Consider the following 15149-nt stretch of genomic DNA (forward strand, 5'->3'; position numbering starts at 1 on the left):
ATTTATCCTTAATAATGTCTCCTTCATTCTTACTTGGACAATTTAGCTTCAAGCTGCTTTCTGAGTTCCTTTTTTAACTTGTATAAAGCTTCATTAATGAGATTATTAACCGTTGGAAAACTGTCAGCCTGGCCAAAAGCCTTAGCAGTATATTTGGCGAAGGATTACCCGGGCAAACGGTCAGTGATATTCAGGAGGATATTCTCAGCTCATTGAAACCCCAAAATGAACTGGCTTGCTGTGAAATGTAAGACTTTATTCTTAATTTTTTTACACGTCTCCCTCGCTCTGAAATGAAATACTTTTTAAAATCATTATATATTTTTTTAAGCGCCTTTGACATCCAAAAAATCCCCCAAAAAAACAGATTAATTAGTCTATATTTCTGTCAGAATTTATTTCAGCGTTGTATTTCAGAAGCGAAACATCAGAATAACCTGGAAAGCTTTTCCTACACGTCACTGTTTCTGCATTACAACAACATCTTCAAAACAACTAAAATATACACAGTGGAAGAAAGAAGTGCTATTATTTTCCTCTAGGATTATTCGCTTCACCTGTGTTTGCAGCATTGCACAGCTCAAAGCAAAAATAATAATCTCTCAGACGTCAGTAAAAGGCACACACAGTCACCACAGTGTAAGAGCGCGTGTGTTTAGTGTGCGGTCATCATCGCTGCAGACTCAGTATCTGTTCCACCAGTCGCAGAGTGGGTTGGCTGATCGGATAGTGAGACGGAAGCTTCTCCTCAGCACACGACAGCTTCACAGAATATCTGAAAGAAAAACCATCAAATCCTAACAGTATCAACATAAGGAGGTGAAAAACCTTGAAACACAGACAGTCAAATCAACCATTAATACCTGGTGGATATTGAGATACAAAGGCTATTGTATTAGCAAATATCTGATTTACTGATACCCTTTTCAAACCAAAATTACAGTGTAGACAAAGGTCTTTTTTAATTGGGTTGACCCACTAAAAAATAGGCCCTTTAAGAATGCTAGCAGTTTGGGTCTGATTGAGGAATAAAGACAGCAACCGACAGAGATAGAATGACGGTGAGCACTTTATTTCATAGTTTTGTTTTTAAACTTAGAGTGATCATCACTGACTTTACTAGGCTAACTATATAATGTACATTTTGGATATGGATATATGGAGATTTGAATGTGTGTGTGTGTGTGTGTGGGGGTGTGGGCAAACATCTGATCTAAAGGGTCTTTATTGACAGACCTGAACTCCTCTCTGTAGTGACACACACACACACACACACACACACACACACACACACACACACACACACACACACACACACACACACACACACACACACACACACACACCTGAACTCCTCTCTGTAGTGTGAGCGTAGATAGTGAGCCAGGGTTGTGCTGTGCTGCAGACAGGCCACCAGGAGGCGACAGCGCTGGAACAACAGAACGCTCTGAGCCGGAGACAGGAAGGAATCCTCTGGGTCAGACAGGACCAGGACCACCTGACGGGCAGAGTGACCCACAAAGGCCATCTGGAGGGAGACGGGAGGATGCTTCCATTTTCATTCATCTTTTATTGTCAATGTTCTTTCTCTCTTGTTTTTCCATTAAAAATGTGCATTGTAATGATCTGTAAAACTGATTTTTTTCTGAAAAACAATAAACACAATCAAAAGACCCACAAAGGGCATCTGGAGGTAGATGGGGAGGACGGTTCTAAAGTAAGAGGTTCTTAAGTCCTGTATTTATGTTTAGTTTTTTTATTAAAAGCAGTTCTGTCAGGTTTTAAGTGCTGGTTCTACAGCAAAAGCTTTCCCTGTGTATCTGTGGTGACATGAACTAAACAGTAAGAAGTCTAGATCAATGTTTATCCTGATTTGAGTCTTTTTATTATTTAATATTTACACATTGATATATTTACCATGTGAGGATGAGGCTGCAGGACTCGCAGGATCCAACCAACAGACAGGAAGTTACCGGCAGAGGAAGACCTGCTGGCCTGGAGACAGACAAGTTACAATCTAGTTCAAATGTTAAGACACCTTTCTGGAAAGTGGCAAATCCACAAGGTGCCTTGAGAGCCCTTCCTGCTGACTTAACCCATAGCTACGATGTCATGAAAATAAAGAAATGAAATGAAACAAAGAAAGATTAAATAAAATGGCCACTAAAGAAAAGCCAGTGATGCTTCATGTCGGCCCAGCTGAGCAACGAGCCATGCCAGTAGATTTGATGTATAAAGTGAAACATGTGAAGAACCTTGTTAAATAAATAAACCCTCCCTCACCTCATGTCCCAGAAGCAGCAGCTCAAACAGCAGAGAGCAGGCGGCGTCCAGATACTCATCCAGGACGTCCTGAAGCCGACAGAGGTCTGGATCAACCATCAAGGCCAGAAGCATTCTGGAGGCCAGCGCTCCTCTAGAGGACAGGGAGGGGAACACCAATGTTTGCAGCAGATATGTAGCTATTAAAAGAAATGATAAAAGCTACAAAAATCCAACTTTAAAGAAAGAGTCAGTGATTCTGGAGAATACTTGTTGTCAAAACCAGTGAATATCTCCTCGCCATCTTCCACTTGTCCGCACTCTGTGTGTGTGCTGAAAACAGGCATGTAAACAAAGGGTATACAAACAAAAGGGGCCCACCGTAGCTATCAACATGCCCGTCTAGGCTGTGTATTAACACTGGATATTGTTTCAGCGCACATACAGTAAAGACAGGCAGCAGATCATGAGAAGATATTCACTGATCTTGACAACAAGCTTTCATCAGAATCGCTGACTCCACCTTTAAAGGATGAAATGGTTGAATAGACAGACAGACAGACAGACAGACAGACAGACAGACAGACAGACAGACAGACAGACAGACAGACAGACAGACAGACAGACAAACAGACATTACTTTTTGGCAGAGAGCAGGTTGAGCCGAGCCTGTTCCACCTCTGTCTCTCTGAACATGATGGCGAGTGTCTGGACGATCAGAGTGCTGAGTCTGAACCGGGAAAAATTTTACAAAAGAAAAATCAGAATTCATCAAAACATTTCTTTTTTCTTTTTGCCTTTATTTACACAGGTAAATCCCATTGAGACTGGAGACTCTTTCTCAAGGTAGACCTGTTCCCATGTACACCGGTAACATACAAAACAATTAAAAATTGCGATAACAGAAATCCAAATAGTCTAATATTTTGAAGGCCTATTGCTGCAGTAACACCACTCACGCAGATACAGAGTTTGGTTTAGTTAACACGTTTTAAAGGTGGAGGTTAGAAAACCCTTATGAAAGATTCCTGCCTCATTAAACAGTATTAAGGGGGTTGTGTAAAAACAAAGCAGCTCAAACCGTTAGAGAGAGATTTACCTAATGGTATTTATACGGCGAAAGGTCACAGCCACACACACACACACACAGGTACACACACACACACACACACACACACACACACACACACACACACACACATAACCAAACACACACAGGTACACACATACACACAGCCTCAGGTACACTCACACAAACACACACACACACACACACACACACACACACACACACACACACACACACACAGGTACACACACACACACACACACACACACACACACAGGCACACGCACACACACACACACAGGTACACACACACACGCACACACACACACACACACACACAGAGCTTACAGTAGTTGATCTGCTGTGTATACGCTGTGTCGGCTGTGGAGAGTTTCCTCCAGAGTCTGAACCAGGAAGACACAAAGCTCTGAGGACTGAAACACACGGACAGAGACACAGAGGAAGTGTTTAATGATCTGTCTGTCTCTCTCAGGACATTCTGTTTGGTTCCTGAACTGTTCCTTCATTGTGTGTAGCATCTTAAATACAAAAACTCTGCTTTAAAATACATTGTGGTGCGTTCAAGCCCTGTTCAAGAAAACATTTTATTCAACAAAGGTAACTTCATTGCGATTTGTTCAATGTAATCTTGTAAAAATGTAGTTAGACGAGAAGCTTAAAACAAACAGTTGAAGTAGAAAAAGAAAAAAGAATAAAGAAAGTTATTTAAAAAAAAAGTGTTCACTGGGTTAGGGTCTGTTATTATTGTGGTTAGGGTGTGAGGTTATGAAGTTAATACAGTGGAGGGTCCTCACAAGTATAGAAGCATAAACGTGTTTGTGTTATAACGCCTCACCCTCCAGAAGAGCCTCCTCAGAGCCACGTCTCTCTGTGCGGCCGTCCTCAGCTCCTGCAGCAGCATGTACAGACTCTCCACACTGATCCCATTCTGCAGCAACTCAGAGCTCAACTGGGCCAACAGGTGGGCTGTACGGTCCAGGCTACACAAGCAGGCAGACAGACAGACAGACAGACAGACAGACAGACAGACAGACAGACACACACACACACACACACACACACACACACACACGTTTGTACGGTTATTCTTGAAATTCATTGACATAATGCATTCTTGGCTGCATACCCTTACCCTAACTATCAAACTAAATGCCTAATATCCTTACACTAACCCTAACCTAAACCTAATGCATACCTGAACCTTAAAACCTAGTGTTAACCCTCAAACAGCTCCTTTAAAGGTCTGTCCCAAAGTGAGAACCGGCCAAAATGTCCTCACTTTCCAAGTTAGTCCTTACTCTTAGGGTTTAAAACTCAAATTGCTTCTCACAAAAATTGTTGTTTGTAAAAATACACACACCACACATACACACACAACACACACACACACACACACACACACACACACACACACACACACACACACACACACACACACACACACACACACACACACACACACACACACAGGTCATAAATAATGCTTGTGCTCTGTTGCGGTGCTGTACTGTGTTACAGAGTTTCGTTACCTGACGGCAGGAAGTCTCTTTCCAGGAGACGAGTCCGACCACGTGCTGCACCGCCGCCTGTAGAGAGGGTCCATCAACAGAGTGGACCTCTGCACACACACACACACACACACACACACACACACACACACACACACACACACACACACACACACACACACACACACACACACACACACACACACACACTTAGCAGCAAATACCAAAACACCCCTGATTATCTAAACTAAAGTGTCTGAATGTGTCCTGCACCAATGTTGTCCAAATAATATAAACTATACATTTGTGAGGTGTTAAAAAATATTCCTCTTAAGTAGGACCCAGTAGGCTCTGAGCTGAGAGCCACACACAAGTGAGAAAGCACTGAAAGATGGACTAAAACATTGCTTTGGTATTTTCATTGGATTTGTGGACTATAAGAAAAAAAAACAGAATGACATATGGTTGACTCACGATAATGGCGCTGTTCCATGCGCTCTGCAGATGGAGGTAAAGCCTTGAGGTCTGTGACACGGCGTAGAGATGCAGCTCCGCCTCTCTCTCCTCTCCCTCGCCCACACCGTCTCTGCCCCACAGACGAGACAGGACCGAGCCCACTCTCCTCTGGACCTGGGACCACACACACACACACACACACACACACACACACACACACACACACACACACACACACACACACACACACACACACACACACACACACACACACACACACACACACACACACACACACACTGGGTTTTAGTTCAATTCTATTTAATTCAATTACATTATCTTTAAAAAGAGGCTATGAGGAACTTTTAAATATTTCTGAAACGGTCACATTTTTCCTCTGATGATCATAAATTACATGTTACAGCAAAAACGAGACCATTAGTGCAAAGAATGCTATTTTTATATAGTTTTTCTTAATGCCTTTGTCATTGGTACGCTCATCCAGGAAGTACAGCTGGCGTAGTATAAAACACTACCGCTTTTGTCCAAAGGGGATGCGAGAATTAACACAAACTGAAGTTCCTTGGAGCACCTTGAATCCACCTGTTTCATTTGCCTAAAAGCTTCAAGCAACACATATTTTGAAGATCAAATGAGCAATTTTCATGATCAAACTAACATAGAATTTGTTTGATGCACATTAATGAATGTTAATGACAAACAGTGTCTTGTTTTTCCGGACATGGTTGCAATTAAGACCTCAATGGAACCAGCTTTTTCATCTCAATCCCAGCCCATTCATCCCTGTGTCTGTACCATAGATAGTATATAAAAGCTTGGTCTGTACCTGTCCGAGCTCTGAGAAGCTGCTCAGTGTTTGATGGCTGGTGTCAGTAGGAGAGGAGGGGGAGGAGAAGAGAAAGGAGGGGGAGGAGAAGAGAGAGGAGGAGGTGGATGGAGGTTCCAGGACCCTCACCAGGCCCAGGCTCTCTGGGTTGGGACAGGAGGCAGAACGGCTCGGAGCCAACACGTGAAGCTCGTCAGGCTCCCTTTCAATAGGGCTTCTGATGAAACACAGGGAGAGGTGTTAGAGACTGAGATGAGTTGGGAAAAAGTACATTCACCGTGTGAAATCTAGGCCGGAATTTTTTTTGTCCAAAACGATTTCCCGTGATATTTCCATACGCCCTTTTGACGTGAATCCTACGCACCGTTTTAAAAATGACCTCTAGTGCTGCTAAGTGTGAACCAAAAGGCTCCTTTAATAACTTGAACATAACGATTTAATGGCTCTAGACTGCTCTCATGTCCCCAATGAGGGATCTGAGTCTGTGTGTGTGTGTGTGTGTGTGTGTGTGTGTGTGTGTGTGTGTTTTAATGACCTCCCATGGGGGGGGGGGGGCAGCTTCACTTGAGCAGTTAAGACAGATAAGCATGAAGCTGCGTTTACACTTTCCGCTGTTTACATCACACACATTAGTTTTACAGCAGTGTGTCATTTGTTGTAACTAGGCAACAATTATATGCTCAGTGACAGTAAAATCTGTTTGTGCTTCAAGGTCAACAAACCGTTTAACAACTGATGTACAAAGCACACAACGCAGAGGAATTAAAGAGGGAGCCATGTGATGCAAAGAACGTCATGGAGACAAATGATAGCAAATCTTTTCACTCTATCATTGAACACTGTTTATGCATGAAATTAATGGAAAAGATAGTTTAAATGTTGACAGTTGATCATTGAATACCAAACATTTACTTGTTCAGCTTCTTTAATGTGATGCTTTTCAGGTTTTCGTTTCACATAGGATAGAAGGTTGAGGTTCTTTATCTTTAAAACAAACAATTTGAATGATAGGACTTGTGATGCACATTTATTTTTTCCAATATTAAAACATCTAATCTTCACATTGATAATGAAAGTCATCATTAGTTGAAGCCCTAAATGCAAAATATACTGTGATGTTAGTTTGTATACTGTAAAAATGTTGCATCTTTTTTCGTACTTTTAAAAAAAAATTTAATTAAATTTCTGGAACAAATAAAATACATTTAGTTTGGATTGTAGTAGATTTTTGTAATGATCTAAATTCCCTCAGTGAATAATGCTAATGAATGAGCTCATGTGACCTGAACACGTCTCTCTTGGTTAAATAAGTGATGAGCGACATGAGACTCCGAGGAGAATCAGACTGCAGAGTGAGGCAGCTTTCACTTGACACATTACTCAGTTGTTTCCTAAGTGGGAAGTGGAAGATGATATTTTACTTTGTGTCAAAGTTTTTTTGGCAGGACTACGGTCTAAAAAACACATTATGTCCTGTCCTACCATCACCACATACAGTCATATGAAAAAGTTTGGGAACCCCTCTCAGCCGGCATTATAATTGACTATGCTTTCACAAAAAATATATAAAAGTGGTATGTCTTTAATTTACCAGGGACAGTTAAGTACTGGGATGTTTTCCAAACAAAGATTTTTTGACAAGCAGTATTTGGTTGTATGAAATAAAATAAAATGTGAAAAACTGGCTGTGCAAAAATATGGGTACCCTTGTGGTTTTGTTGATTTTAATGCCTGTAACAGCATGTAAAACTGATGACTTTAAACACAAAGTTGGTTGGATTATGTTGTTAAGCCTTGAACCTCATATAATTGTCTGTTTAATCATGAGAAAATGTATTTTAGGTGCCTAAATGCAAGTTGCACTTCTCTTTGACTCTCTGCTGAAGTGAGACAGAATGGGATCATCAAAACAGCTCCCAAAAGATCTGAAAAACAAAGATTGTTTATTTTCATGGTTTAGGGGAAGGCTACAAGAAGCTTTCCCAAAGGTTTCAATTGTCAATTTCGACTGTAGGGAACATTGTCAGGAAATGGAAGGACACAGGCATAGTGGCAGTTAAACCCAGGCATGGCAGACCAAGAAAAAAACAGGAGCGGCATAGGTGGAGGATTGTGAGAATGGTTGCACACAACCCACAGATCACCTCCAAAGGCCTGCAAGAACATCTGGCTGCAGATGGTGCATCTGTACATCGTTCAACAATTCAGCGCAATTTGCACCAAAACATCTGCTTTTTATAAAGACCAAATAACTTAATTTTTGTCTCATCAGTCCAAAGCATTTTCTTCCAATATGAATCTGGCTTGTCTAAATGAGCTTTTGCATACTCCATGCAACTGTATCTGTGGCGTGGGCGCAGAAAGGGCTTCCTTCTCATCACCCGGCCATACAGATGTTTTGGTGCAAATTGCACTGAATTGTAGAACCATGTACAGATACACAATCTGCAGCCAGATGTTCTTGCAGGTCTTTGGAGGTGATCTTTGGGTTGTGTGCAACCATTCTCACAATCCGCCGCATATGCCGCTCTTGTACTTTTCTTGGTCTGCTAGACCTGGGTTTAACTGCAACTGTGCCTGTGTCTTTCCATTCCCTGACAACGTTCCTTACAGTAGAAATTGACAATTGAAACCTTTGGGAAAGCTTCTTGTAGCCTTCCCCTAAACCATGACAATGAATAATCTTTGTTTTTAAGATCTTTTGGGAGCTGTTTTGATGATCCCATTCTGTCTCACTTCAGCAGAGAGTCAAAGAGAAGTGCAACTTGCATTTAGGCACCTAAAATACATTTTCTCATGATTAAACAGACAATTCTATGAGGTTCAAGGCTTAACAACATAATCCAACCAACTTTGTGTTTAAAATCATCAGTTTTACATGCTGTTACAGGCATTAAAATCAACAAAACCACAAGGGTACCCATATTTTTGCACAGCCAGTTTTTCACATTTTATTTTATTTCATACAACCAAATACTGCTTTTCAAAAAATCTTTGTTTGGAAAACATCCCAGTACTTAGCTGTTCCTGGTAAATTAAAGACATACCACTTTTATATTTTTTTTGTGAAAGCAGAGTCAATTATAATGCCGGCTGAGAGGGGTTCCCAAACTTTTTCATATGATTGTACATATAAACGCAGGAATGGGCACTTAGATAAATATCATAAGCTTCTTAAAGTTTAACCATGCACCTTCTTTCTCCGTCTCTGTCTTGTAAAAGTTTAATAGCTCAAAGAGTTTGTCTGTCTCCCTGACTCCCTGACTGAAACTCACTTTACACAGAGATATAAAGTTACACCATGCAGGCCGCTGAAATGTCTGTAAGTAAGTCTGTCTGTCTGTCTCTGTGTCTGTGTCTGTGTCCGTGTCTCTGTCTGTCTGTATGTATAAGCCTAATATGCTTTTTTAGTATTTTGTAATCTGGATATATTCCTCACAGATTTACACAGGCCAAATGTATAATGTATCAGAACATAATTTTTCTTTTTCTGGCAAACCGACTAGTATGGAAGTATGGGTATTGAAGCACAAATAAAGTATTTCTTCAAGATGGTTATATGTGTCAGCCAGTCTCCGCTTCCATACCTGGATATCACCTGACTCAATAGGTGTATGTGTGTGTGTGTGTGTGTGTGTGTGTGTGTGTGTGTGTGTGTGTGTGTGTGATGCTCACCTCTGTGCAGGATATCCTGTGGGGGGGGGGAATGAACACAGGATGGTTAAAGTTACAGTTAAAGGTATCAGGGCAAAGACAACCAAGAAATATGAGCCATCTGCAAAGCTTTAGCTTTAAAGTGGCTTTGAGGAACATTTAGTTTGTGTTGATTCTAGCACCCCCTTTGGACTAAAGCGGTAGGGTTTTTAAAGACACCAGCGCCTGCTGTCCTAAAAGTCTTTGCTGGCCTGTGCTTGCAGTGTGTGCATTTGTTTAGGAAGCGAGTGAAAGAGAGACGGCAGGATGCATGACCATGAGGTAATGTAGTATTTATATGTGACTATGTCAGATTAATATGACCATGTTGAAGCAAAGCAAAATTTGTGATTAAGTACTGTTCAGTTCCGTTTCACGGATGGTCTCATTTGCTGTTAAAGGTAATTAATGATCATCAGAGGAAACATTAGACTGTTCACGAACATTTAAAGGTTCCTTCTAGTCACTTTAAGCTACATTATCTCTTATATTCTAACTGCTATATGTGGTTTAAACAGTTTTTAAAGATGTAAACCTTCTGTACCTGCTAAGGTGAGTGGTGCTACAGTGGGGCAGTGGCTGCTCCTGCGAGAAGTAGGAAGTCCGTCCCCCTTGTTTCTCCTCAGCCAGTCTCTGCCCCTCACCGCCGGCTTCACGGTGACGTACGTGATTCTAATGTGCTGACACACGTCCCTGTCTTTACCACTGAGGAAGTCTGGGAGGTCGTTCACCTGCAGAAATGAAGGGAGATGCATTTGAGATATTCTTTAATCATTTTATTTTTCTGTACTTTCATTACTTCTTAAAATATTTAACTGTTACATTTTTATTTATTCAGATATGTATTCATACATGTACTCATTTAGATAATCCTTTTTTTATTTTTCTGCTTTTTTTATTTCATCAAATGTATTTATTTATTTAGAGAATTCTTTACTGTAATTTTTTTAAATATTTGTATATTTATTTGATAAATATTAATCGCTCTCGTCTTTTACAAGTTAATTTAGAAGTTTCTAAAATTATTGTAATTGTTTCGTTTTTTTTCTTTCTCTTGGTGGAGGCATCATGTATCAACACCTGGCTGTAATTGGCTGATAAAAACAAAAATGGTGCATTTGTGTGTATTTTTTGGTCTGACCAAATAAATACATATTTTACATGGTCCTTACTTGCAGCTTTAATGGGGACTATTGTTCTTTATATTAAAAACAGATCAAGTCACAGTGGGGTTTAGCTTGGCACCGCCCGCCTACCTACTTCCGCTCAATTTTCATTTCTCTTCAGTAGTTCTGTACAAATGAAATGAAGCACAATGGTCTGGTAGGACCAGGCTAAGTGAGGTCAAGGCAGACGCTGTAAAGCAGACAGGATTAACTGTGTTAGGAAGCGGTCAAACCTGAATTCATGACATAAGGACATGCTTAGAGGCTTAACCCGCTACACACACGTTATCTATAGGGTTATATCATGTAGCATTGAGCTTAAATCTATTTCCAATCACCCCGATAGTATAATCTAATGGCTTCCTGATTGGTTAGTGTTAAAGGCCTATATTGTCCACAATAATCGCACAACAGCCTCCCATCCAAAAAGGAACTTTAAAAAGTTGAATTTTCACTTTGATGTGCATACACATGTTAAGTGTATGGTCCATTACTTGTATTTAGTGTGTCTGCATAATATTGCACCCAAACAGTAGAAGTTTTCTTTAATTGTGCTTTGTACTGTCTGCATGTTTGCACATCATTTGTACCTGCACATAGCAAACAAAATTGCACAACTGTAAGGACAGTGTCTGTTGTATTTTTGTTTTCAAATAAACAGTTGTTTATTTCTTTACTGCGCATTGGCATCTTTGAGCAAAATACCCACAAAATTTTCGCCGCGGCGTGACCCTGGCCAGTGACCACCTTGACTAAGACATTTTCTGGGGGAAACACTGACTATTATGCATGAGAAAACATGTAAGTTTTCAGGTAGCATTTTGAAGAAAATATGTAACTTTCTACAAGTTCAAGCCTCAATAAACTGGTAGGACGAGGATGTCACCTGTAGAACTATATGTCAGCTGGATGGCTCAGAAGCTTGTGCCAACTTGTCAACACTGGGTCAGTAGGTAATTTCTTTATTGAAGTAAGTCAAAGTGACCGATGGTTGATCAGGACGCTAATACCTACACAGTGCGATGTATAGGAAACGTAACATGCTCTAGTTACACTCCTACACAGTTTCTCCCTCCTGTCTCCCATTTTATTGGTCACTGTCTTTTTATGTTTCTTGGACAGGATGTAACTGTAAACGTAATTTTGTTGCTCTGTACTTGTGACATGTGCAATGATAAATCAAGTCTGATGCTACTAAAATTAATTAATCTAATGCTTATTGCCTTGTTAAGTCTACTAATGTCACGAAGAGTTGAGGTTTTAGATATTTTAAAAAATTGCAAGTTCCAATTACACAATTGGACGTCATTGAATTGTTTGCTTTGTACCCCACAAAAATAAAAAAATAATTAAATTTCTGTGTAGTAATACAAATAAACAGTGTGCCTATCTCCTAAACTGGTAAGATGGAAGTAGGCTACGAAACATTGGCTTAAAAATTTCTTTCATAACTTAGTTTTTATAATAAAATGCCAAAAGGAAAAATGCTTATTCTAACAACAAAGCAAGAAGTCTCAACATTCTTGTTTCCATGACAACTGCTAGAATAATTCAAGATGGTCAAGATGAATCTGCTAATCAGGAAAGTACTTGTGCCTAGACAATAAATTAACTAATATCAAAGTGTGGTTTTGACTGTAAACTTAAAAAAAGTCTGACGTTACTCTTTGTTTACTTTTTTCTCTCCTCACGTGAACTTACTCACCAGCTCTATGTCGCGCACGCGCCTGAAGCTGAAGGCTGCGGTAAGCGTGCGCGGCGGGTACTCGGTCAGGTACACGCGCTCGTCGCTCATCACCACATGCATGTAAACCTTATCAACGGTCTCTGATATCACCACGCATGGCTCGTAGGCGCGTATCCGGTCATACACGCGCCTCTCCGAGTTCCGCTTGAGGAACGAGTCCAGCTTCACGTTCTGACGGCAGAGCAGGTCACCGGAGCCGGTCCGAGCCATGGCGTCACCGGCAGAGCGGCTAGTGACACGGTGGTAACGTTAAAGTCCACTTTGAGCGGGAGGCGAACCGGGAACCGTTGTCGTTTTCCATCCGTAAAGTAGTTTTTTCACTTCACAGAGACTGAAAACCACCGTCTCGTCTCGTCCCGTCCCCGCCACCCTCACAGCTCACACTGAAGCAGGTGTAATCAACTGCCGCTGCCGCTAGATAGAATCCTCTGTCCACGCGCACAGCGCTCTTATTGGTCAGAGTCAGGAACGCTTCTGATTGGTCAGAAGATTAACCGAGGCAGCACTGGTCTCTAGAATGGATGGATGGATGGATGGATGGATGGACGGACGGACGGACGGACGGACGGACGGACGGACGGACGGACGGACAGACAGACAGACAGACAGACAGACAGACAGATAGATAGATGGATAGATAGAACATTATTGATATGATTTTTTTCATTATTATTATCATAACTTTATCATTACACATACTTTAATAAGGGAAATTTAATTAAATTAAATTAAATTGATAGAACCAAAATTCGAAATGCTCATTAGAAAATAAATGTGTATAGTCCAGTGTGTGGAGAGCATACTGAGAGGTGGAGGCAGATAATAACATCGCCGTTTAGTGGTGCTTTAAGGAACTGCACTCAAGCAATGAAGTAAACCTTTATTCCAGTTTTCGAGACCCCATCATCAACACCATGAAAAGATGGTTCATGTGTATGTGGCCAAAGCTCATCAGTATATTTGCCTATTCCATGGATCTGCAGTCTTTATTGGAAAACAAGATACTTCAAAGATGGATTCTCAATAAGCCTTTTTTTTTTGCAGAGAAAAGTTAGTGTGAGATCAATGTATATGCATTTCTTTTTAATCATAAGAATGTTTTTGCTGTCGAATAATATGTGTGACCTCCCTTCCTTTCAGATGTAAGTTGCTGGCTTTTAGAAAAATATGAACCAAAAACGAAGTCTGGTAAGTAAAATCAGTGTTGTTGTAGTTTTGAGGAATTACCACTAGGGGGCGGTATGTTCTATTCTATACATCTTAAATTACTCTCTTGACGTAAGTAGATCTAAGTTAATTTATCATATAGACGAGGCCTTTTCACTCACATGGTTAAGCTGCATGTTATAGACATTATTGGTAAATAATAAAATGAATAAAATCATTGTGTCACTCTAAGATATTTTGGGTTGATGTTATCCTCCAAAAATTTAAAAAATCCTCCTTCTAGTGACCTTTCCACTCTAAAACACACACACACACACACACACATATACACACACACACACACACACACACACACACACACACACACATAGGCGGTGGCTGCAGCTTTGAAGGGGAGCTTTGTAAATGGGTGCAGAGATGAACGCCCGAGTTGTTTTTTGAGACACACACACACACACACACACACACACACACACACCGAGAGGGAGATGAAGGCAGTGTTGTTTTACAGAGGAACACACTCAGTCTTTTATGCAGCTCAGTGACAAGACTGAGACACTATAGACACACAAACTGGGCTCCAACTCATCTGGGCTGGGTTGTGCGACCGGGCTGCTGTTAATATATTATGGTAAATTGTCCCTTATCAAAACAGCCCAAATTCGGCAATGAAAGGGCATCTTGTTCACAGTTTTTTGCCTCTATATATTTTTTTTAAACGTGATCAGTGAAGGCTACAGAATAACTGGGAGTAGATGCGGAAACGAAGACGCAGAACTTACACAGAAAATATGTAAATAATGAGAAAATCATTTATATCAAAAAGTTAATCATTTTAATAGAAGATATTTATTGTATTTTTTTTGTATTTATTTACCTGTTTTGCACTTTTATTATGTTTTCACTGATAGGACTGCATCCAATGTTGTTGTACATGCGTCAAAAAAGAGTATTCTATTCAATTCTATATGGCTTGTGGATCTTATCATAATGACGTTCATAGTACATACTTCTGCATATTTTATTTCTCACTTGACTATAACAAGTCAGTGTTTCCTGTATCTGAGGTTCAAATGGGTGTTTGTAGTACAATAGGAGGACTAGAACTGAAATGTAAGTATTTTAATATGAAAAAGCATGTACATTAAGACCCAAATATTGGCTTTTGGGTGAGTTTAGTGTTTTCAGGTATCTCACTCTTACTGTGATTCTG

The 15149-nt window shown here is 40.5% G+C and overlaps 1 protein-coding gene across 1 annotated transcript; it reads right to left on the reverse strand.

Moving 5' to 3' along the window:
* Positions 1-669: 669 nt before the first annotated feature.
* Positions 670-12979, reverse strand: cUnh12orf56 (chromosome Un C12orf56 homolog; the record flags this gene model as incomplete). The annotated part of the gene is made up of 13 exons (XM_080051492.1): positions 670-775; positions 1347-1528; positions 1918-1995; positions 2284-2416; positions 2903-2992; positions 3680-3765; positions 4188-4332; positions 4882-4970; positions 5335-5490; positions 6287-6380; positions 9839-9854; positions 10401-10587; positions 12728-12979. The coding sequence occupies 13 exons, from the start codon at positions 12977-12979 to the stop codon at positions 670-672; spliced, it is 1614 nt and encodes a 537-aa protein (XP_079907618.1).
* Positions 12980-15149: the final 2170 nt, after the last annotated feature.

This window comes from Ammodytes marinus (assembly GCF_949987685.1).
Source record: "Ammodytes marinus genome assembly, chromosome: 22".
NCBI classification, from domain to species: Eukaryota; Metazoa; Chordata; class Actinopteri; order Uranoscopiformes; family Ammodytidae; genus Ammodytes; species Ammodytes marinus.